At 46.2% G+C, this 25650-nt stretch overlaps 1 protein-coding gene across 4 annotated transcripts in view; it reads right to left on the reverse strand.

Moving 5' to 3' along the window:
- LOC149466119 (membrane-spanning 4-domains subfamily A member 8-like) overlaps positions 1-14549 on the reverse strand; it is a 39291-nt gene extending 24742 nt beyond the window's left edge. For 2 of the 4 annotated variants that reach the window (XM_089672886.1, XM_089672883.1), the window contains exons 1-3: positions 14460-14549; positions 6163-6436; positions 1874-1984 (exon numbers count right to left, since the gene is read on the reverse strand). In XM_089672886.1, the coding sequence (XP_089529012.1) occupies positions 1874-1984; positions 6163-6288 (237 nt within the window). In that variant the 5' untranslated portion in view covers positions 6289-6436; positions 14460-14549. Of the gene's footprint in view, positions 1-1873; positions 1985-6162; positions 6437-14245; positions 14383-14459 lie in introns of those variants that run through there. The other 2 variants (XM_089672884.1, XM_089672885.1) reach the window with 2 other exon arrangements.
- Positions 14550-25650: the final 11101 nt, after the last annotated feature.

Raw genomic sequence — 25650 nt, forward strand, 5'->3', positions numbered from 1 at the left:
TCATGTGACCTGCTGTGATTGGTCACAGCAGGTCACATGATACCAGCAACAGGAGCCGGTACTCGGATCTGTCATCGGCCGTGTCCGAGGTGCACGGCCGGTGACAGATCGCGCTGCTGCGCCGCTCTGCATTAGCGCAAATGGCGCATGTGCGGGAGCACGCCAAATGGCGTGCACCCGGAATGCAGGGACACATTTGAAGCCGCCAAACGGCCATTGTCCGGGCGGCTAATGGTTAATGTTATGTGGTTGCATTCCATTGTTTTATTGTTTGTCTGGCTTGGGAGCAAACTATTATGGGATGTATGTGTTTATGTGTATTAGCTTAGTGGGGCGGGGGGGGGTTGTCTCCAGCAGCCCTCCCTCCTGATGGGACTGTCTGCTGGTGTGAAGTTTGAATACCTGTGTGTCTCTTGTTACTAAATGTAGATTGCCCCGCCCTGTATCATTATGCAGGGAGGGGGGATTTGTCCCCTGAGTGTATATATCTTGTATCTCTGTTCAAATAAACAAGTCTACCTCCTGGTTTACTTCAATACTGGTGTCGTCTAGTCTTGTATGGTTGGCTGTGGTGTCTGTGGTCGGTGTTCGGATGGGGAAACGGTATTCTAACGGAAGTATCCAAGTGCAGTCTGGGGTCAGTTCCGTTACAGGCATTCATCACACACCAGGGACCAGAGGTGTCACTAGGGTTGGTGTCACCCTTTGCGGCAACATGTGGTGTCACCCCGGTCCTGGGCTCTGTGTTGGAAGATGGAAGGATGTCCTGTGCAGGGACCGACTAGTGATGTGTGATGCAGAGGGGCAGGCTCTGGGTGGGGTCATTACCATTCATGGACAGACATTATTATATTATTATACAGGATTTATATGGCGCCAACAGTTTGCTCAGCGCTTTACAAAATGAAGGCAGACATTACAATTACAATACAATTTGGTACCAGAGGAAAATGAGGCCCTGCTCGTTAGAGCTTACAATTTAGGAGACATGTAGAGTAGGAGCCGTCCAATCAGAGGGTGGGGGCAGGCTCCGCTCCGGTGTACGGAGGACAGGCTTGGTGTGAATTGGCCTGCAGCAGCCAATGTGATCCCGAGGATCAGACACCCTTCCCCACCGGGACTCGACATCTCACCCCCCACATGGCTCGGCTGTTCAAATAAACCCGACATCTCACCCCCCACATGGCTCGGCTGTTCGTGGGGCTGCTGGAGGGATGAGAATGGGGGACACTCCGCTCGGATGGATGACAGCCACTGACAGCTCTTCTTTTCATTTTGGTGTCACCCCCTGTGATGGTGTCACCCGGGGTGGCCCGCACCCCCCCCTAGTGATGCCACTGACAGGGGCTTAATCTATTAAAACACTTGTGCATATTTAAATGGAAAATTTTTACTTATGGCCATCTTAAGTGTAACGTCAGCCATGTTTCTTTTTGGAAAGTGAACAGGAAGGGTTAGAACTTTTTACAGGTTATTCTTTTTTGTCTTTGCTCTCATGAGGGAAGATTAAACCCCATTTCCTGTCCCAGTGATCGAACGACAGTGGTCACCAGGACAGGCAGTGAGGGAAAACTCCCCAATGGGAGGCCAACATCTTCCATTGATTCAAACCCTTCCCTGCCATATTGGTAAAAGCTAATCTATGACTGGCCAATAGGTGTTAAATTATAAATTGTAATGGTCAGGGGCGGACTGACAACTTATGGGGCTGCCCGGCAATAGGGGATCATGGGACCCCTGTGTCCTTGCCCAAACTCAAAAAAGCCTATGAAAAAGGTACCAGTGGCATCTCATGGGGCCCTCTACTGACCCCAGCCTTCGGGCAGTGCCCGAGTTTCAAAATGGTCAGTCCGCCCCTGGTAATGGCACTTACCATCACAGAGCCCCAAAAAGTAATGCCACTTAGAATCGAGAAAGCCAAGTAGATAAAGACCAATAGAATGCCAAAACAAATCTGCAGGATGGCCGCTACAATGACCACAATCTGAAGGGGGAAAAAAAAACGAGGTTTAATTAGTTTCATGCAGCTTTGAAAAATACTCTGCTAATTTCCATTGATATTTAATTGGTCTACTAGAGATACTATGTGAACTGATTTGCCTAGCGGATAATTCAACCCAGATTGGGATTCTTTCAGGGCAGACCCATATGGAAGAGAAATATATTTTCAATATATTTAGAAAAAAAAATTATACATGCGACATATATTTAAAATATATTGGCCTACGCCAATATATTTTAACCACCTCCCTTCCAGCCGTTGTATATAAACGGCTGGACGGTGGCAGTGCAGGAGCGGGTGGCTGTTTATAAACGGCCTCCCCGCATCCTGCTTGTGCGCGCTCCCTGGGAGCTCGCAGCACCGCTATCCGGTGCCCACTGTGTCCTCCGGAACACCAATCATTGTACGGGACCTCTGTGGTCCCGATCATGTGATCACTGATTGGCCAATCAGTGATCACATACAGAGTAGTAAGCAAGATGTCACTTCTGCCATCATTGCTTACTACGTGTGAAATCTGTGAATGATCACAGAGGTCACACGGTACAAGGCTATTGACAACATGCTGAAATGCGTTTTTTAACCCCTTGCCTACAGGGCACTTATACCCCCTTCCTGCTCAGGCCAATTTTCAGCTTTCAGCGCTGTCACACTTTGAATGACAATTGCGCGGTCATGCAACACTGTACCCATATGAAATTTTATCTTTTTTTTTTAGACAGATAGAGCTTTATTTTTTATTTTTAGGGTTTTTTATTTTTTGCTAAACAAACCAAAAACCACTGAAAATTTTGAAAAAAAAAGTAGTTTTTTTAGTTTTTGTTATAAAATGTTGTAAATAAGTGATTTTTCTCCTTCACTGATGTGCACTAATGAGGCTGTAGTGATAGGCACTGATAGGCTGCACTGCTGGGCACTGATAAGGAGGCACTGGTAGGTGGCACTGATGGGCATTGACAGGCATCACTGATGGGCACTGAAAGGCACCACTCATATATGACACTGATAGACAGCACTGATAGGTGGCACTGATAGGCAGCACTGACTGGCACTGATAGGTGGCACTGACTGGCAATGATAGGCGGCACTGACTGGCACTGTTAGGCGGCACTGACAGGCACTGATAGGCGGCACTGACAGGCTGCACTGACTGGCACTGATAGGCGGCACTGACTGGCACTGATAGGTGGCACTGATTGGCAGCACTGATAGGTAGCACTGACTGGCACTGATAGGTGGCACTGACTGGCATTGGTAGGTGGCACTGACTGGCACTGATAGATGACACTGAAAGGCAGCTCAGATGGGCACTGATATGTGGCATTGATGTGCACTGGTAGGCACTGATATGTGGCATTGATGTGGAACTGATGTGCACTGGTAGGCATTGATATGTGGCTTTGATGTGGCACTGATGAACACTGACAGGTGGCACTGCTGGGGCTACACTGATCATCAGGGCACACTGATCATCAGTGCCCTGATGATCTGTTTAGATGTCCCCTCTGAGGAGTGCCGATTACCGGCTCTCCTCTCCTCTGTCAGCGTGACAGCTGATCACATGACCGAGCTGACATATTCAGCTCTTTCCGTTGATTGGTTATCCGCTGTGTCCGGAGGACACAGCATACTGCCGATCGCCGCATGCGCGGTTAGAGTGGGAGGACATCATATAACGTCCTCCCTGAACGAGAGAACCGTCTTGTGCCGTCATTACCTAATATGGCGGGCGGGAAATATCACAAAATATATGAAAAATATTTTAAAATATATATATATTTTTAAACATATTCTTCAGATTTTTTTTAACATATAAATAAGTCATTTTAACATATATTTTTACATATATTTGTAAATGCAGTACAAAAATGTAGATTTGTATTTTTAAAGACATACAATATATTCTAAAATGTATTTTTAAAAATATTTTTTCATATATTTTGTAATAAAAATGCATTTCAACATACAGCATATATATACAGTATATATATATCTATATATATATAGATATATATATATATATTTATTTCAAAATATATTTCAATAAACAAAAATATATATACTGTATATATATATATATATATATATATATATATATATATATATATACTGTATGTTGAGATGCTTTTTTATTACAAAATATAGGAAAAATATTTTTAAAAATACCATTTCAAATATACTGTTTGTCTTTAAAAATACAAATTGTACTGCATTTACAAATATATGTAAAAAATATATGTTAAAATGACTTATTTATATGTAAAAAAAAATCTAAAGAATATATTTAAAAAAAAAATATTTTTAAAAATATTTTTCGTATATTTTGTAATTTATAAATATATATATATTTCAACATGCATAATGGTTGGAAGAGAAGTCCAACAGACTATGTTAATATGTAAAAATAATATACTAAAATACACCACATAGGTAGTTCTATAAACCTTCACACAAGTTCTAAAAAAAACTTAATCATAAAAAAAAACAGGTGTTATATATAATATCAACATAAACACAAATAAAACAATACAAATTATACATTATATAAGGATGATAAAAAAGTAATAGATGAATTGTGTGGGGAATAGTGAGAGGTGACCATGAGTGAGCTGCTGTGTCAGAGAGTTGCCTGCTGGGGTATCCATGGTGTCAGAGAGAGGGAGAGACTCTGTTGCCACAGCTGAGAGGTGAGTGAGCTGCTGTTTTGGAGAGCCGGCTGCTTTAGGCCCTTTTCATGTGAAGGGTCCGATCAGGTCCGCCTGTTACTTTATCAGGTGGACTTAATTGGATGGTCCTTTCACCACTATTGACAGGCGGGTGTGAATGAACTTGTGTCCATTTAAACCTACCTACCTCCAGGTCCAAGCCAGTCTGCTAAAAAAAAAAAAAAACAGAAGGGGGTCGGATTGGAGGGCAGTCAGGTGTAAATGGACAACGGAGTCTATTTCCTCCCGACCACCCTTAGAGTAGAGTGGGCTCTGTCTGTGTCCACTCTGCAGAAACTGACCTGTCATCTGCTTGATCAGCTCTGACCAGAAGGGGATCAGCGGACAGATTCCCTTGCTGATCAAAACGGAGTCCTCCCCTTGTGAAAGGGACCTTAGAGTTTGCCATTGAGACTAGAGAGGACTGCTGTCACTGAGTCTTGTGCCACTGCTGACATCCCAAGGTCTATGGAAGAGTCCTGAGTTGCAGCTGACATCATCAGTACCAAGTAGAGAGCAGAAGGAAGTGAAATCACAGATCATTCTATGGTGAGAGGCTGCTGGCCACAACATTCTTCTCACTGCTTAATTGGACAGTGGGTCACCTATTTTTAGGATACAGTCTGGGAACCTAAGCCTGGTTTTGTGGGATTCACTCAGGTATGAGCACTCCATCACCAGAACTTTGGGCCCCAACAAAATCATAGGACTCAAACATAAGGGTCTCCAACACCAGAACTTTGGGTCCCAACGATCACCATTACACTGGCCAGTTAGAGGGGTTTGCAGAGACTAATGGACTAGTGGGCCTTTAGTTCTCTGTACCACCCTGGTTTTAGAGCTTAGGGGCAAAGACATTTTGTCAGCCAATTACTTTTAGAGTTAAACAATAATGGTATCTGTTGTTGTGGACTTGTTCACGGTTATCTCCATTTTGTTTAGTAATTTGTCCTGTGGGTTGCCCAAATATATATTCCTTTTCAGTTTTGGTGTGTCGGAGGAGAAGTGTCATTGCAGTCCGAAATCATAGGACTCAAACATAAGGGTCTCCAACACCAGAACTTTGGTCCCCAACGATCACCATTACACTGGCCAGTTAGAGGGGTTTCGAAGACTCAAACATCAGGGTCTCCTCTAGGGGTAAGCGTTACACATACACTATATCAAATTTGAACTTTTGGGGTAACATACACTTGAATGAGTGGGCAATACACAGCTTTTGGATGTAAATCTGTACTATTTTAAATATTAAAAACTTTGATGTCCTCAAAAGCACCAACAAAAACATCATAATAATAAATAAAGAATGGAGAGCCTCTTCCATCTCTACTCTCCCCCTGTATTTCATATTGTCTATTGCAAAAGAATAGGTACACTTTTATATGTCGTTCTCATAATTTCCTGAGCTCCCTGTATGACTAAACTGCCTGCCATATGATCACCTTTAATACTTACTCCCTTCAGGTAGGTTTGGAAAAATTGTAAACACGATTTTGTGTTTTGGGACATGATGGAGAGATGCCATTGTGGTGCCACACTAGGGGAACTCCATGTCTGGGCTGTAGGAGGGATGTAGTACATGGGGGGAGGAGGATTGATGCTCTGTAAGCAAGATGCTATGGGCACATTTGACACCAGGACTGCGGATGGGACTTCCGATGGAGTCTCCTGATTAGAGACTCATAGTGAGGAGGTACACCTTCACTCACAGGATCTGACATCATGAAATCTAAAAAACAAAAAAAGATGTTTAAAAACTTTAAAACCAGTCCCACAGTACATTTTTGTCAAATATTTTTGCCATTCTATCTAAACTTTTAAATTTCTCCCATCGCTTCCAATCAGGGGCGGACTGACCATTTGGAAACTCGGGCACTGCTCGAGGGCCCGGTGTCAGTAGGGGCCCCATGAGATGCCCCTGGTACCTTTTTCACAGGCTTTTTTTGAGTTTGGGCAAGGACACAAGGGCCCCATGATCCCCCTATTGCCCGGGGGCCCCATGAGTTGTCAGTCCGCCCCTGCTTCCAACCCAACTGTGGCTCTTTTGAACAAGAAAAAGCAGACCATAACCAACCAACAATTTAAATTATTACTCCAAGTCACCACTGTAGCTAAACAAAGACTAGAGAAAGCCTGGAAAACTCCTTCTCTCTGTGTCCTTGCGGCTCTAAACAAGGTCACACAAGCAATGATCCTGGATAAAGTAGCCGAATTTGAGAAACTCTGGGACCCCTGGGTGTTGAACTATCTACCACCTAACTTTGATACCACATTGTTACTCCCCTGTCAATTGCTTTACACACAACATAACCCTGATAACACCTTTGGTGGGCCCATACTCCCCCCAGGGACACTCCTTTCTCTTTCCCTGACCTCCCTAGAGGGTCTCCACCCTCTCACCCAGTTCTTACTTCTTTTCTTTCTTCAACCTATCCTTTCCTTCTTAATTTCCTACAGCTCTCTACACATTCTTTCAGGTTCGTTTGAGTGCAGTAACCCCTCCATACTACCATCCTAATTCTACTCTCCAGGTGGTCTACTGCAAAACAGTTGTCTATTTCCTCAACTACCATCAGACTAGTTGCCCCCATGAAAACCCTCCCCTACTTATAGTCAAACTCTGGTACCTTTATATAAATTCTATCAAACTTACCTGTTGTTATTCTATAACCAAGAAAATTGAGTATCTGGCATGCTGCAAACAATTCCCATATCATCAGCTAAACTGGATTTTCATGTTTCTGGATCGGAGACCTCTGCTGTGTTTTTAACTCAACATTTCTTTATCTTCTGTTGTTGTTCCTCATTGCTGTACTCAAGATTTTTGCACTTGGTTGGGAACTCATAGAAGCAGGGGCGGACTGACCATTTGGGAACTCAGGCACTGCCCGAGAGCCCGGGGTCAGTAGGGGGCCCCATGAGATGCCCCTGGTACCTTTTTCATAGGCTTTTTTGAGTTTGGGCAAGGGCACAGGGGCCCCATGGTCCCGTATTGCCCGGGGGCCCCATGAGTTGTCAGTCCGCCCCTGAGTGGTGGTCAGAAAAAAATAATGATCTCTGTGAGATGAAGGTGTTATAGGGTGCTATAGCATGCCCCCCCGCCCCCCGTTATGCCCTATGTGCTGTTGACCAGCAGCTAAGCGGCACTGGGCACTTGTATAGGGCACTCTGGGGAATGTCTACACCCCTGCCTGAAATTATTTTTAAGGATGCTCAATCTTCTTCTGACTTTGTCATTAGCATCAATGTGTACCATAGTAGGTGGGTCCCCAATAAACAGCAAACTGTTTCACAATCACAGCCTTTATGACAGATTACCATGTCTACATTTACAATAATGGAATTCTCTACCCCTAGATCAATACCCAGTAGTTGTTAATCTAGTGCCCAGCAAGATTTTCCCAGTGCCCAGCTTTTGTTTTACTGTGCCCAATAATACTGATAGCTGGTATTACAGACCCCAGTAGCTCAATACCCAGTAGCTGTTAAACCCTATTTTTTATATTGCAGCCTACCAATTCTTAGATATGGCTGCATTAGTTTTCATTTGTAAGCTTTTCTCCTTTATTTTCACCTGGTAGTTCGGCCAGTAAGTCTGTTATTTGTCAAATTCCATTAACAGATCAAGCTATCCAGCAAAAGTGGCAGTTAGTGAGTTGAGACAAACCATTTAACACTGATGGTCAAATTGTATATATTGATGTAAAACCTTTATCCCAAAGGGAAAAAATAAAACTGTTAACTGATGAAAAAGTGTTACCCTGGGCTCACCCTTATGCAGATTTCTGTCCATTTTCCAATTTGCAGAATTGCACTACAGTTCATTTAAAATGATTAACATGACCCTTTGGATCTAGTTCACATCTGTGTGTTTTTTTGGTATCCATCTCTGAAGAAGTGCGTGCGCACGAAACGTGTTAGGCGGAGCCAGTACGTCGTGACGTCACACCGCCGGAGCCACGTGGAGGCCCGGCGGCCATCTTGGTATCTGGACTGTCAGTCCATTTCACATTGCTGTTTTTACTTGCCCTTATCCTGCTGTTTTATATATGTTTTAATAAATTTCTACAATAATTGAAATACTACACTATGGACACTATTCTTTGGCTTCCTATGTGGAGCTAATAATTTCCAGAGCCACTCAGATCCAGTGCTGTATTATTATCCAGAGAGGAGATCCTGTTAAATAGGCTTCCATATTCACCCACCCATTAAAGGGGCCTCCGGGTGCCTAGTTTCATCTCCTTCTGAGAGCTCCTACAGCACCACCTACATGCAGAGGGTGGATCTTTCCTGTCCAGGACGACATCCAATACCTAGAGGGGACCATTACTGCTTTAATGCGCATTACCATTGCGCATCTGGTGAGTGCGTACTCTTGCCATATCACTTTAGGAGCACCGAAACTGGATTGCGATTGTTACTATCTTTACCTAGACCTGCACGGACTGTCACTTTGTGATTATTTGCATAAATATCATTTGTTACTGACATTTTAGTGCTGCACTTTATTTATTTATTTGATTGATGAAGGTTTTATATTGGTTACCTTTGGTGCATTAGCTGCTGTTTTTAGAGCGCTCACTTTTACATCTTTATTTCCACAGCAGATTGCGGTTTGCAGGTAATAGACTTCAATGGAACCACACCAAAAATGCAAGTATTGTATTTTTGATGGATTTTGCATGTTGTGTTTTGTGTGACATTAAACTGACTGTTAAGGAACATCCTTAACAACCAGTAAACCACACGGTTGTTAAGAAGCAGGCAGCCGTTGTGTCCTTAACAACCAATGAGTCATCAGCTGTCAGCAGGGTTCCCCCACTGACAGCTGAATATAAACAAACCTATTGCCGGCAATTAAAAACATTTGTAAAAAAACCCTTATCGAAGCATGCAGCCTGGCAGGTCAGGAAAGAGGAGGATTAGCGAGCCCCCCAGCCCCCCCCCCAAACCGTACCAGGCCACATGCCGTCAACATGGGAGGGTGCTTTGGGGCAGGGGGCTCCCCCCCCCCAAAGCACCTTGTCCCCATGCTGATGGGGACAAGGGCCTCTTCCCCACAATCCTTGGCTGTACCCCTACTCATTCACCAAAAAAGTGAATAAAAAACCAACCACAGTTTTTGACAAGTCTTTTATTTAAAAAAAAATTGACCCCTGAAGAAGATCCAACATCAATCACGATGAAAGCCACTGACCCGAAAAAAACAAACAAAAAAGAGCTCTGCTTCCAACGTAGGCTCCCGCCGCCTGACATCCCTTAAGTAAGCCAAGGGGTGGAGCCACCGGATAACATCACTGGGTGAACACGCCCCCTTGTGACATCATCGACCAGGGCATGCTGGGTCAATAATGTTGCAAGAGGGCAGGGTCACCCAGTGACTTCAGGTGGCTCCACCCCCTGGCTTATTTAAGAGCTGTCAGACAGCAAGAGCCTTCATCGGGAGCGGAGCTCTTTTTTTTTCTTTATTCGGGTCAGCAGTTTTTTTAAAAAAATGTTGTACTCGATACTCATTCACATAGGGGGAGCCAGGATCTGGGGTCACCCTTGTTTAAAAGGGTTTTCAGATTCCAATAAGCCCCCCGCCCACAGACCCCCACAACCACAGTTCAGGGTTGTAGGTAAAAGGCCCTTGTCATCATCAACATGTAGACAAGGTGCTTTGGGGGGGCCCTCATCCCAAAACACCCCCCCATGTTGAGGGCATGTGGCCTGGTATGGTTATAGAGGGGGCCTCACACACCCCCCTTTTCTGAACTGCCAGGCTGCTTGCTCGAATAAGGGTCTGGTATGGATTTTGCAGGGGCCACCACGCCGTTTTTTTCTAATTTGGCATTGGGTTCCCCTTAAAATCCACACCAGACCAAAGAATCTGGTATGGATTGGGGGGGAGGGGTAAGCTGTTGTTTTCCCAATTTTAAAATCTTTTTACTTGCCGGCAATAGGTTTGTTTATATTCAGCTGTCAGCGGTGATGACTTATCGGTTGTCAAGGACGGGGTGCCCTCCTGCTCCTTAACAATCATATTCTTCACTGGTTGTTAAGGATGCCGGTGGCTGTTTGCTTTTTGATAATCAGGTAAAATCATATAAAGCACAAAATATACAAAATGCATTAAAAACAGGTGTGAAAAAAATGCGAAATGCACCCAGAAAATGCATCAACTGCAACCTGCATCGATGTGAACCTAGCCTTAAATTGTTGCCAAACCCTGGACCCTGCATTCACTATATCCTCTCTCCACAGACCTCGCATTCACTATATCCGCTCTCCACAGACCCCGCATTCACTATATCTGGTCTCCCCGGACCCTGCATTCACTATATCCACTCTCCACAGACCCCGCATTCACTATATCCGCTCTCCCTGGACCCTGCATTCACTATATCCGCTCTCCCCGGACCCTGCATTCACTATATCTGCCCTCCCCGGACACCGCATTCACTATATCCCTTCTCCCTGGACCCTGCATTCACTATATCCGGTCTCCCTGAACCCTGCATTCACTATATCCGGTCTCCCCGGACCCTGCATTCACTATATCCGCTCTCCCCGGACCCTGCATTCACTATATCTGGTCTCCCTTGACCCTGCAGTCACTATATCCGCTCTCCACGAACCCTGCATGCACTATATCCGCTCTCCCTGGACCCCGCATTCACTGTATCCTCTCTCCCCAGACCCTGCATTCACTATATCCGCTCTCCCCGGACCCCGCATTCACTGTATCCGCTCTCCCCGGACCCCGCATTCACTGTATTTGCTCTCCCCGGACCCTGCATTCACTATATCTGCTCTCCCCGGACCCTGCATTCACTATATTCAGTCTCCCAGGACCCTGCAGTCACTATATCCGGTCTCCCCGGACCCTGCATTCACTATATCTGCTCTCCCCGGACCTTGCATTCACTATATCCGCTCTCCACGGACCCTGCATTCACTATATCCGGTCTCCCCGGACCCCGCATTCACTATATCCGCTCTCCCCGTAACCTGCATTCACTATATCCGGTCTCCCCAGACCCCGCATTCACTATATCCACTCTCCCCGGACCCTGCATTCACTATATTCAGTCTCCCAGGACCCTGCAGTCACTATATCCGGTCTCCCCAGACCCTGCATTCACTATATCTGCTCTCCCAGGACCCCGCATTCACTATATCCGGTCTCTCCGGACCCCGCATTCACTATATCCGCTCTCCCCGGACCCCGCATTCACTATATCTGCTCTCCCCGGACCCCGCATTCACTATATCCGCTCTCCCCGGATCCTGCATTCATTATATCCGCTCTCCCAGGACCCCGCATTCACTATATCCGGTCTCCCCGGACACTGCATTCACTATATCCGCTCTCCTCGGATCCTGCATTCATTATATCCGCTCTCCCAGGACCCTGCATTCACTATATCCGCTCTCCCCGGATCCTGCATTCACTATATCCACTCTCCCCGGACCCTGCATTCACTATATCCGCTCTCCCCGGATCCTGCATTCACTATATCTGATCTCCCTGGACCCTGCATTCACTATATCTGCTCTCCACGGACCCCGCATTCACTATATCGGCTCTCCCCGGACCCTGCATTCACTATATCCGCTCTCCCCGGACCCTGCATTCACTATATCTGCTCTCCCCGGACCCCGCATTCACTATATCCCTTCTCCCTGGACCCTGCATTCACTATATCCGGTCTCCCTGAACCCTGCATTCACTATATCTGGTCTCCCCGGACCCTGCATTCACTATATCCGCTCTCCCCAGACCCTGCATTCACTATATCTGGTCTCCCTGGACCCTGCAGTCACTATATCCGCTCTCCACGAACCCTGCATGCACTATATCCGCTCTCCCTGGACCCCGCATTCACTGTATCCTCTCTCCCCAGACCCTGCATCCACTATATCCGCTCTCCCCGGACCCCGCATTCACTGTATCCGCGCTCCCCGGACCCCGCATTCACTGTATTTGCTCTCCCCGGACCCTGCATTCACTATATCTGCTCTCCCCGGACCCTGCATTCACTATATTCAGTCTCCCAGGACCCTGCAGTCACTATATCCGGTCTCCCCGGACCCTGCATTCACTATATCTGCTCTCCCCGGAACTTGCATTCACTATATCCGCTCTCCACGGACCCTGCATTCACTATATCCGGTCTCCCCGGATCCCGCATTCACTATATCCGCTCTCCCCGTTACCTGCATTCACTATATCCGGTCTCCCCAGACCCCGCATTCACTATATCCACTCTCCCCGGACCCTGCATTCACTATATTCAGTCTCCCAGGACCCTGCAGTCACTATATCCGGTCTCCCCGGACCCTGCATTCACTATATCTGCTCTCCCCGGACCCCGCATTCACTATATCCGCTCTCCCCGGACCCCGCATTCACTATATCCGCTCTCCCCGGATCCTGCATTCATTATATCCACTCTCCCAGGACCCCGCATTCACTATATCCGCTCTCCCCGGATCCTGCATTCACTATATCCACTCTCCCCGGACCCCGCATTCACTATATCCGCTCTCCCCGGACCCCGCATTCACTATATCCGCTCTCCCCGGATCCTGCATTCATTATATCCACTCTCCCAGGACCCCGCATTCACTATATCCGCTCTCCCCGGATCCTGCATTCACTATATCCTCTCTCCCCGGACCCTGCATTCACTATATCCGCTTTCCCCGGATCCTGCATTCACTATATCTGCTCTCCCTGGACCCCGCATTCACTATATCGGCTCTCCCCGGACCCTGCATTCACTATATCCGGTCTCCCCGGACCCTGCATTCACTATATCCGGTCTCCCCGGACCCTGCATTCCCTATATCTTCTCTTCCCGGACCCTGCATTCACTATATCTGCTCTCCCCGGACTCCGCATTCACTATATTCAGTCTCCCAGGACCCCGCATTCACTATATCGGCTCTCCCCGGACCCCGCATTCACTATATTCAGTCTCCCAGGACCCAGCTGAGCAAGCTGATGGCGCTATATAAATCCTGTATAATAATAATAATTCTAGAAATAAACAACATACTGCTTGGATCTAGCACCTCCAATCTACAAGTTCACACACACAATATGGAAATATGACAGCCAAAGTTAGTTCTTTCAGAAGGAATGATCAGCAATAATAGAATTGGCTCCTGTCTAAATTGTCCCTAGTATGTGTATGTATGAATGTGAGTTAGGGACCTTAGATTGTACGTCCCTTGAGGGTTAGGGACTGATGTGAATATACAATATATATGTAAAGCGCTGCTTAAATTGACGGAGCTATATAAGTACCTGAAATAAATAAAATAAATAATAGCCTCCTTGATTCTCTGCGACAAATTTCCTTTAAGGACAGGAATGTCAAAAAACATTCATATAATGCCTGCCTTGGATCAAGCCGATAAATAGAGCGGGTCAGTAGTATTCATTAGTTCTAAGTGTCCATGTGCATTGGAGGAAATATAAAAACTCGCCGTAGACATGTTATATGTCAGTGCCATATAAAAAAAACATTCCATGTATACTCACTGCTTGGTGCGTTCTAAGTGTAAATCCAAATGTACGTATCAGGAAGCGCTTGGTTTTTTTTTTTTTTACAGAAATAGCAGCTTCTCATATTACCTTTAGCTCTCTTATACTAGTGACAAAGGTTTCAGGAAATATACATAACCAAGGTGGTAACGCATGAAAAGCAGCCAATATCATTTGACACTACAAAAATTCCTACAAATACAAATCTTACCTGTGCTGGGAGTTTAACCACTTTGCCTCTCACACATAGTTACACAGTTAGTCTGGCCGAAAAAGACAAAAGTCCATCCATTGAGAACTACTGAGCGAGCTGTGATTGGTCACAGCTTGTCACATGGTACAAGGCTGTTGTAAATAGCCCTGTACCATGTGATCTCTGTGATCATTCACAGATTTCACACGTAGTAAGCAATGATGTCACAAGTGTCACACACATCTTGCTTACTACTCTGCATGTGATCACTGATTGGCCAATCAGTGATCACATGATCGGGACATCACACAGAGGTCCCGTCCAATGATTGGTGTTCCACTGTGTCCGGAGGATACAGCGGGCACCGGATCGCGGTGCTGTGCGCTCCCAGGGAGCGTGCACAAGCAGGGTCCGGGGAGGCCATTTATAAACAGCCACCCGACCCTGCACTGCCACCGTCTGGCCGTTTATATACAACAGCCGAACAGGAAGTGGTTAACAGCAATGCTTGTTAAAAAAAATCTTTGTATCTTTTTGTAGCATAGGTAAACCACTTGCCCTCCAGAGGATTTCCCCTCCTTCCTGACCGGGCCATTTTTTGCCTTACGGAGCTGCGTTATTTTAACTGACAATTGTGGGGTCATGCAACGCTGCACCCAAATTAAATTTATGTCCTTTTTTTCCCACGAATAGAGCTTTCTTTTGGTGGTATTTGATCACCTGTACGGTTTTTATTTTTTGTATTATAGAAAAAAAAAGACCAACAATTTTGAGAAAAAACAACATTTGTGACTTTTTGCTATTAAACATGTCCAGTAAAAAATTTTTTAAAAAATCTAATTTCGGCATAATTTAAGGTCAAAATGTATTCTGCTCCATGTCTTTGCTAAAAAAAAATCCCAATACGTGTAAATTAATTGGTTTACGTGAAAGTTATAGCATTTACAAATGGCGGTGTGTATATATATACTGGGTTTTTTATTTTTTTATTTTTACTAGAAATGCAGTGATCAGCAACTTATAGCGGGACTGCGGCGGGCATTCTGACACTGGGGGGGGAACTGACTCGGTGTTACTGACATCCCCAGTGACACCAATACAGTGATCAGTACTAACAAAAAGCGCTGACACTGTACTAATGGCACTGGGCAGAAAGGGGTTAACATCTGGGAAGATCAAAGGGTTAACTGTGTGCTGTGTGCCATTTTACCATGTGTGCTGTGTTTGTGCTTCTCTGAAAGCACATTGCTTTGTATGGCTCTGCTATGCACAGCCATGCAAAGCAGTGTGCTGGAGCTGACAGGGAGGAGAACCAAAATCAGAATCCACATTATAACTGAGACCTGATGCATTGTTTTTATCTACTCTTTATCTACTTACCCGTGTACATGGCTACATAATCTTAATAAATATTGCCATTAGTGGAAATTACTACACTATGGGCTACATCTTTTCTGGCTCTAGACCGATCTAAATAATTTGCAGAGCCTAGTGTGGAAAACAGCTGCAGGGCTGCTCAGGATCCAGAGGAGGGAGATTCCTTTCCCGGGCTGCATCATCTGTTCCACCTAAAGGGGACCTCTGGCTGAAATACACTTTACACATAAGGAAGACAGCTGCAGGGCTGCTTAGGATCCAGAGGAGGGAGATTCGTTTTCCAGACTGCATCATCCGTTCCACCTAAAGGGGACCTCTGGCTGAAACATATCTTATACATATATGCGTATTAAAAATACGCATCTGGTGAGTACGTATTTTTCTGTTTCAATATTTTTATTAAGAAAGTTTTGTTTTTAAGAATACAACAAGCTCAAAATACACCATCGCAGGGGCAGAGCAGAACAATAACACATAAACAGAGACATCCTGCTGACTTTGTATTAGTCAAATAATGAAATGTCCAATGACATCAAGAAGGGACGGCAAAAAGCTGAACCAAATAGCAGCAGTAATCCAACATATCGGAAAAAGAAGAGAAAAGAAAAAAGGTTAGAAGAAGAGAAAAATAAAATAAAACAAAAGGGAATCAGAAAGAAAACATGAAAGAAGGGAAACTAGAAGGATCACGGATCCGGGACTAGCATAGGCAGCGACTATAGGAGGCCATAACTAGTAGGAGGCAGGGATGGCAAGGAATAACATATCCAAGGTTCCCAAACCTTAAGGAATCTCGGATGAGAATCATGAAGAATGCTAGACATCTGTTCATTGAACAACATAGCATTCATCCGGGTCTTCACCCCCTGGAAGACAACCGAAGGGGTTCTCCAAGCTTGAGCTATAGCACGTTTGGCCAAAATAAAAAGATAGGATGCCAATTTCTGCTGAGACCTAGACATACCCAAAATTGGGCAATGCAGGAGGGCCACCTTTGTATCCCTAAGGACCGTAATATGAAACAGTGTTTTATAGCAAACCAAAAACCCTAGACCAGAAGCCAATCAATCATGGGCACGACCACCAAATGTGCAGGATGTCCCCGCGTAGGCCACAGTTCCGGAAACACCTATCTCCACCAATCGGATTAAAGTGAGCAGTCCGAGCCGGGACTGAGGTGAGTACATATTTTTACTATACCCCTGGCACATCACCGAATATCATCACCGAATACTCTATCACTACATTGCATATAATTCATGATCACTTGAATGCAGATTGTCACAGATTTATGGACATTTATTTATTTACTTATTCACGTTCACAAGGACTATAAGTCACTGTAGCACCTTGATGATATATCCCACTTTATCTTATTAATTTAGCACCATTTTGTATGTGTTTTACTTTGCCTTTTTTATGTGGGTTTACAAGTGCTGCATGTTTATATTTTACATGTCTTTTGAAGGTTATTTGGTTGCCTTTTATGTGCAATAGCAGCTATTTTTAAGCACTCACTGATTTCTATATGTTTTAAGACATGGAAATATGTTTGTGATAACAAAATATTCCAATACTGTTTTTTCACAGGACAATATGTCATCACAGATATAAACTGAAAAAATAATTGGCCCCGCTTCAGCACAATCCATCAACTCAGAAATAAACTTCGAGCATAACGACCTTCATTTTGTTTTAGTCCAGGTGAACGGAGAAATGCGCAATCTAAAAGAACAAAGCGTAATAAGTTACCAAACATGCAAACAATTCCACCCTTTGTTATAAACAAACAGTTGAAATGATTATAATAAATCCTAAAGACAAAGGGATCACTTAATGCGTCACACAGGTCTCACAGCTCTCCTTAATTGACTTGGAAACAACCACCAATATATAATGCACTGACCTAATGAAACAAAATAACTTCAATCAGCTAAAATCTAATAATTGGATGCACTCATTGTACTCTAAAAATATACAGTGCCCATCTATGGCCCAATACACCAATCCTCAATGTAGAAGCAAAGAGTTTGGCCAGTGGTGGGGCTGCACACCAAAACAACATCCAGAGTTTCATAACTGGGAGGGTAGAGTCAGGGCTGTCTTGATAGCATCATTGGCCCCTGGGCAAGTATTGCACTGGGTTCCCTACCAACCTGCCCCAATTTACACACCTACTCTCAAGAATTAAAGTATAAATAACTGATTAAATTAAACATTGTATTTATTAGTACTTTCAATAAAATCAATTTTAAACAATAAGAATACACGCCATAAATTAAAGACTAACCAACACAAAGGGCACAGTACAGGAATGGGGGTAGAAGGGCTCTCAGTACAGGGAGGGGGAGCAATTGATCAGGATTCAGGACACAATACTTGGATCAAGAGGGCACAGTACAGGTTCCAACACGTTGCCTAGGCCATTCTGGGACAGCTTAGCAAAAAGTGTGACTTTCCCAACAAATTCAGGACATTGGCAAATATGATGTAATGAAAAATTATCATGGGGCCCCCATGCACTTGGGGCCTCTGGGCTGAGCCCAGGGATGCCCATGCATTAGGAAAGCCCTGGGTAGAGTTCTACCCCTCACACTATCAGAATCGGAGCGTTCTGTCACTAAGGCAAATTATTTCAAGGTGCAATACCCACTTGCCATGGCCAACATAATGCTGGCTACGTCTTCTATTATAGGGCTTTCTAGTAGAGCGGGTTTACTAATATTGCCATCGCATTAGCCTATTTTAGGAACAATTTCAAAAGGCAAACTAATTAACAAATATAATTAAAAATCACATTTTAGGGGGGGCGCTCAAGAGCAGCAGCCATGTTGGCTGCCTTTTAATCTTCTCCCTCGGCCGCTGGACACATTGGCCGATTTCTGACCCTCAGGGGGGTCCCCCTGCTTGCTAGCTGGCCCCTTGTCCTCTGTGTGCCCCTATGGGCAAGAAAACTCCGGCCGCCTGTGCCTCCAGTGACCGGCGGGCTGCGACAGAATTTGCGGCCTACCCGCCGGAGGTCGCGGCTGAAGCCGCCTCGATTTTGGGCCACCGCCGGAGGCTTCCAGGACCCCGGCCGCGGGTCCGCGGCTCCCGCCGGAGGCAGCAAATGAAGCCCTGACCTTGATTGTGGGTCCCCCGCTGCCGCTACCAGTGGATCCTAGCGGTATGGAAGACCTGGCAGCAGGGACATCCCAGCAGTCTCCCATTCCATCCTTGTGGGATGCTGAGCTCCTGCACCGCTTTAAATCTATGCTGCAGGCGGAATTGTCCTCTGCTACCTCCAAGCTGGCCGACCGTCTTTCGCAAGAAATTCGGGAGTTGGGCACCCGGACGAACGATCCCGAGGATAGAATGGACGCTGCGGCCACGGTCATTGAAAATCACAAACAGGATTTGTGCGACCTCAAGAAAGAATTGGCGGACGCGATGCTGCGGCTTGAGGATTTCGAAAACCGTTCCCGCCGTGGCAATTTGCGGCTAAGGGGTATCCCGGAAACGGTCACAGATCTCACTTCGACTGCTACTGCTCTGTTTCAGGAGCTGACGCCCGCTATCCCCATTGACTGGCTCAAATTTGACCGCATACATCGTGCATTGGGCCCCAGACGACCGGATGGGCCCCCGAGGGACATTATTATCAAGTTTACTTATTACCGCACTAAGAAAACGATCCTCTTGGTGGCCAGAAACAACCCTGATCTCAGCTTCCAGGGGCATCGCTACCAGCTCTTCGCGGACCTCTCCCAGACCACTCTTCAGAAGCGCCGCCAGTTGAAGCCCTTCACTTCGGTCCTGGTGAAACATAGTATTAAATACGCATGGGGCTTTCCATTCTGCCTCACCTTCAACTACCAGGGCCACAGTCACTCGGTTGCTACGCCGGAGGAGGCCCATTCTCTCTTGCAATCTTTACACCTTCTTTCGCCAGAAGCTGCTGATCGGAGCCCAGCTCATTCATCTGGATCCCCGGCGAGGCCGCTTCCTCCGGGCCACATCTGGGAGCGGTCGTCCAACAGGAAGCGGGCCCTCCCTCAGACCCCTTCGCGATCAAGTCCTTCCTGTTCTTCTCCGGGCTGAAGATGCATCTTGGACCTCCCACGTGTCGTTTCACCGATGGACTTCTCTGATGGCACCATGAGTTTGGCCCCTGGGCTTTCCCGGTTTGTTGGCATTCCAGGTTGGGACTAATCCAGCTTGCTCCCTTGGGTTCCATCCCTGGTTGGGGGGGAGGGGGTCTCCTCCTGGACTTGAGGATTATGACTTTCTGCTGTTCCAGCCTATTTGGGGTCCGGTTGATGTTATTCGGGTCTCCGTTGGTGGCATGGGGTGCTGGTTCCCTCGGGCTCCAGGGTGGGAGGTTGACCTGGTAGGCCCGGTTGGGTGGGAGGCGGTTGGCCCCCATGGTTCTCCGGGATTCTATGGGGAGGTCATCACGGAGGTTCTCGCTCCTGGGACTCATAGTGTCCTTATTTGTTACCCCGTGCTATTATGTTCAATGCCCTTTTGTCTTTTTGCCCCCTGAGGGCTTATGTTCTTGATGTTTCCATTTGCAGCCATGTGTCTGGTGGTAGAGCCACCCCTAATTGGTATCCTTCGAGTGTAGGATGCACGTCACCATTGGCGTGACATGATTGCACTGTTGTATATACTTCTTGTGTCTTTTTCTCCTTTTCTTTCTTTTTTTTTTTCTTCTCTGTTTTTTTTGTTTTTGTTTTATGCAGGGTTCCGGGACGCCACGGTCCGATTGCCAGTGGGAGTAGAAATTGTTGGCTGCTTTATGCTTTTTTTGTTGAGCGTGCTATGCTGCTGCCGCCATGGCCTCGCCCCTTTTGAAAATACATTCGCAAAATGTTCAAGGCTTCAGTTCGCCTCAGAAGCGGGCTAAAGTTTTTCATCACCTCAAATTGCAACAACTTGATGTGGTATGTTTACAAGAGATCAGGTTTTCTCAGTCCTCCGCTCCGCGTTATCTTTCACCTCACTATCCCACCTTTTACACGGCCTCGGCTCCTGAGAAGCGTCGGGGTGTACTGATAGCTTTCAAACGCAATCTCCCTTTTGTCTGTGCTAGGAATTTAGCGGACCCCACAGGCAGGTATTTGCTTCTGCAAGGCACCCTTTGGGCCCAGGAGGTTACTTTTGTCTCTTACTACGCACCTAATCGTTTTCAGCATAAATTCTTTTCGCATCTTTGCACCATTGTTTCCAAACACTCCAAGGGTCTTCTTCTTGTTTTGGGAGATTCAAATGTTACCTTGGATTCTACATTGGATAGGCGCTACGCACGGGGGCGGCCCCTTCTCATGACTTAGTGCTGGAGGAAAGTATGCGCTCTCTCTTGCGGACGGCGGGGCTGGCGGACGTCTGGAGGGAGCTTCACCCAACCGAGCGCGACTTTACATTCTATTCCAATCCTCATGACAGTTTTTGTAGAATTGACCATATATTCATGCATGTTCAGCAGCTTCCCTTGGTTCGGAGGATAACTATTCCCTCCTCACCCTGGTCAGACCATGATCCCTTGGTACTCCTTCTGGCCCTTTCTGGGTCAGAACAGCGCCCTTTTCATTGGCGCATCAATGACTCTTTATTGACCACTCAGACTACCTGCCAACAAATAGAATTTTTCTTACGAAACATACTTCACGGAAAACTTGGGATCGGTCTCTTCGGCTGTGACCCTATGGGAGGCGCATAAGGCCATGGTGCGGGGTCATGTTATACAGCTGGCGGCGATCCAGAAGTGGGAGCGCCAACTTTTGGAGCTTCATTCTCTCCTGGCCTCTGCAGATGCGCGTTGGAAGTCATCTACATCTGCGGCCCATAAACGCGCTCGGGACGCTCTGGCAGCAGAGTTGGACCTACTTGCCTCTTTGGAGGCGGAACGGGCCCTGAGTTGGACCAAACACAAATTTTATTCCTGTGCTAATAAGCTGGGCCCAATGCTGGCCAGGAAACTCAATTCTGTGGGGAAACCCCATAAACCGATTCGACTGCGACTTCCTACAGGTGGCTGTACTTCTAAATCCCAGCAGATTGTTTCCCGTTTCTCAGACTTCCTTTCGCGCCTAACCAGATCCCTTCCCCGTGGCTCAAGCAGAGGCATTCTTTCAAGATCTCTGACTTCCTGGGTTATCCGAGGCAGCACAGGTGGCCCTTAACACCGGTGTCACTGTACCAGAAGTGCTCCAAGCTATCAAATCTTTACGGTCCACCACGGCCCCAGGTCCCGACGGCTTTTCCGGTCTTTATCATAAGAAATTCTCAGCCCTGTTGGCGCCCTTTTTGGCTGACTATTTTAATGCGTTACGACAGGGCTCCTTGCCCTCTCCATATGCGCTTAGAGCGCATATCGCCATGATTCCTAAGACGACCGATGATGTACAGGAACCGCAAGCCTTCTGGCCCATTTCTCTTCTTAATGAAGACCTGAAGATATTGGGCAAGATCCTTAGTTTTTGCATCAATAAATATTTGCATAGCCTGGTCCACAGGGACCAGGTAGGGTTCGTCCCTGGGAGGCAGGCAGGTGATAACGTTCGTAAGGTGGTCCATCTTATACATTTTCTGCAACAGCGGAAAATCCCGGGTTTCTTACTGTCTTTAGACATATATAAAGCCTTTGACTCTCTATCCTGGGAATATTTGCGGTTTGTGCTGTCTCAGGGTTTTGGGGATTCTATTCTTTCTTGGATTCAGGCCTTGTATTCTTCTCCTTTGGCCTCCGTTAAATACGCTGGGTATTTTTCAGATCCCTTTCCTATTGGGCAAGGGACGAGACAGGGTTGCCCCCTGTCCCCAACGCTCTTTGTCCTGGCGCTTGAGCCACTGGCTTTAGCGCTTCGGACCGATTGCAATGTATCAGGGGTTTCTTACGCGGGACAGGAGTTTAAGCTGAACCTTTTTGCGGACGATGCCCTCCTGACTCTTACTAACCCTCTGACGACGCTTCCTAATTTGCAACAGGTTCTTGAGCACTTCTCCTTGATTTCGGGTCTCCGTATCAACTTGGATAAGACTGTCGCCCTCAATATTACTTTGGCTTCAGATTTGGTTTCGCGCCAACAATCCCACTTCCCTTACAAATGGGCTTCCTCTTCTCTTGAATACTTAAGCATTCCCTTGACCCCCACTTATGACTCCTTGTTTGCTGCGAATTATTATCCATTGCTTAGCTCTCTATCCTCTCTTATGCATTCTTGGCAATTTCTGCACCTGTCTTGGATAGGACGGGTTAATTCGGTGAAAATGACCATCTTGCCGAAATTGTTGTATTATTTTCGCACACTCCCAGTGCGGGTTCCCCCTCTTTTTCTTCGGTTGCTTCAGGCAAAGTTTATGCGTTTTATCTGGGCCGATAAGCACCCCAGAGTATCCAGAAATACGCTTTTTGCTCATAGACTCCAGGGTGGTCTTGGGGTGCCTCATGTAACTAAGTATTATCAGGCGAGCTAGATTGCCCCGCTGTCTATGTTGCACGCCTCTTCCGACATCCCCCTCTGGGTCCTGTTGGAACTATCTAATTGTGCCCCTATCGCAACGTCGACGCTTCTATGGCTTCCCTCTGCTCTGCTCCCTATGGCACTGAGTCCGATGTTACTTCATGGCTTACAAGTCTGGGACTTGGTACATTACTCTGGTGGCCTGATGTCACCTTTTCTGCCTTTGCTCCCAATTATTAACAACCCTCTTTTCCCTCCGGGTTTAGATCACCCAAGGGCGTTTTCTTGGTGGGGGACTAATGGTTTTTTGTAGGTGCGACACTTTTTGATTTTTCGGTCCTTTCCCACCTGGAACTCTCTTCTGGAATCCTGGAATGTCCCCTCGGTGGAATTCTTTCGATACCTTCAATTGCGACACTGGCTGCTCTCGCTGTGGGGCACAGCGTCCGGGTGCTCCTTATATCCCTTCTTTATGCTGCTCTGAACAGACGCTCGTCGCATACTTCTCTTTCATATGTTGTTCAATGGGAGCGCGACCTGGGAATGGCTGTGGATCCGGAGGACTGGAATAAGGCCTGGTTACTCATAGCTAAATGCTCATTTAATACAACCACACTGGAGGCAGCCTATAAGGTATTGTTACGTTGGTATTGGGTTCCGGCTCGGTTTGCCCGGGCTAACCCTGCCTGTAGTGATCAATGTTTTCGGGATTGTGGCCATCGTGGAGATGTATTGCATATCTGGTGGTCATGCCTGAGACTGTTTCGTTTTTGGTCTCGTGTGTTTGGCCTCCTTTTCACCTTGTTCCATCTCTCCATACATCGGGATGCTCGGTATGCCTTGCTTCATTGCCCCATACCAGGCCTCTTGGCTCACCAGCAGAAGTTGACTTCCTATTTGTTTTTATCGGCCACTAGAACAATTGCTCAGGCCTGGAAGAGTCTGTTTGTCCCTCTTTGGGGGGTGCGGGATCGTATGACCACTATGATGCTCAATAAACAGATGTCGAGTATATGCAACGACTCCCAACGTAAATTTTTGAAAATATGGGAGCTGTGGGTGCAATATGCCTTTCCCACACTCCCCCTGGCTAGTCTGGGGATGTAATGGCATTCGGTATTGGGGCTCTTAGACCCCTGCTCTTTGCCCCTTTTTTTTTTTCCTCTTTCTTCCTTTCTCTCTCTCTCTGTTTTTGGTGTGACTGGACAGCTGCCTCTAGTTGTTATAGTCAGTTACATTAATGTTTTGTAACCTATGTGCCATCGATAGCCCCTGCGTGGGCATACCTTTTGCCCTGTTGGCGTTGGAGCACTGTTTTTCCCTTTTTTTTTTGCATTTTTTTTATCTGTGCAATTGATAGCCCCTGTGTGGGCGTGTTTTATTGCCTCTGTTTTATACTGTTTAAAAAATTAATAAAAACCATTGAAATAGAAAAATCACATTTTAAAAAAATAAAAAGACAATTTAAAAGACACAAATAATCACAATTTATTATAAAACTTTTGGGAGCCTTGTGTAAATATAGTACATAAATCATTATAAAATGGAAATGTATAAATGATAAACATATCTAACTATATCAACCAGGAATGCCAACATGTACGGTGACATACTGAAGCAGAGCATGATCCCCTCCCTTCGGAGACTGGGCCGCAGGGCAGTATTCCAACATGATAACGACCCCAAACACACCTCCAAGACCACCACTGCCTTGATAAAGAAGCTGAGGGTAAAGGTGATGGACTGGCCAAGCATGTCTCCAGACCTAAACCCTATTGAGCATCTGTGGGGCATCCTCAAACGGAAGGTGGAGGAGTGCAAGGTCTCTAACATCCACCAGCTCCGTGATGTCGTCATGGAGGAGTGGAAGAGGACTCCAGTGGAAACCTGTGAAGCTCTGGTGAACTCCATGTCCAAGAGGGTTAAGGCAGTGCTGGAAAATAATGGCGGCCACACAAAATATTGACACTTTGGGACCAATTTAGACATTTTCACTTAGGGGTGGACTCACTTTTGTTGCCAGCGGTTTAGACATTAATGGCTGTGTGTTGAGTTATTTTGAGGGGACAGCAAATTTACATGTTATACAAGCTGTACACTGACTACGTCACATTGTAGCAAAGTGTCATTTCTTCAGTGTGGTCACATGAAAAGGTAGAATCAAATATTTACAAAAATGTGAGGGGGGGACTCATTTCTGGGAGATACTGTGTGTATGGTTAGCACTTCTGCCTGGCAGTGCTAGGGTCGATGGTTCAAATCAAGTTTCTGTGAGATACAGTGGCTACATGGTTAGCACATCTGCCTGACAGTACTAGGGTCGATGGTTCTAATCCCAAGCACAGCACCACCTGCCTGGAGTTTGCATGTTCTCCCTGTGCCTGCGT

Source organism: Staurois parvus, unplaced genomic scaffold (genome assembly GCF_062004578.1).
Source record: "Staurois parvus isolate SC_StPar_1 unplaced genomic scaffold, SC_StPar_1.0 ptg000132l, whole genome shotgun sequence".
Lineage (NCBI taxonomy): Eukaryota > Metazoa > Chordata > Amphibia > Anura > Ranidae > Staurois > Staurois parvus.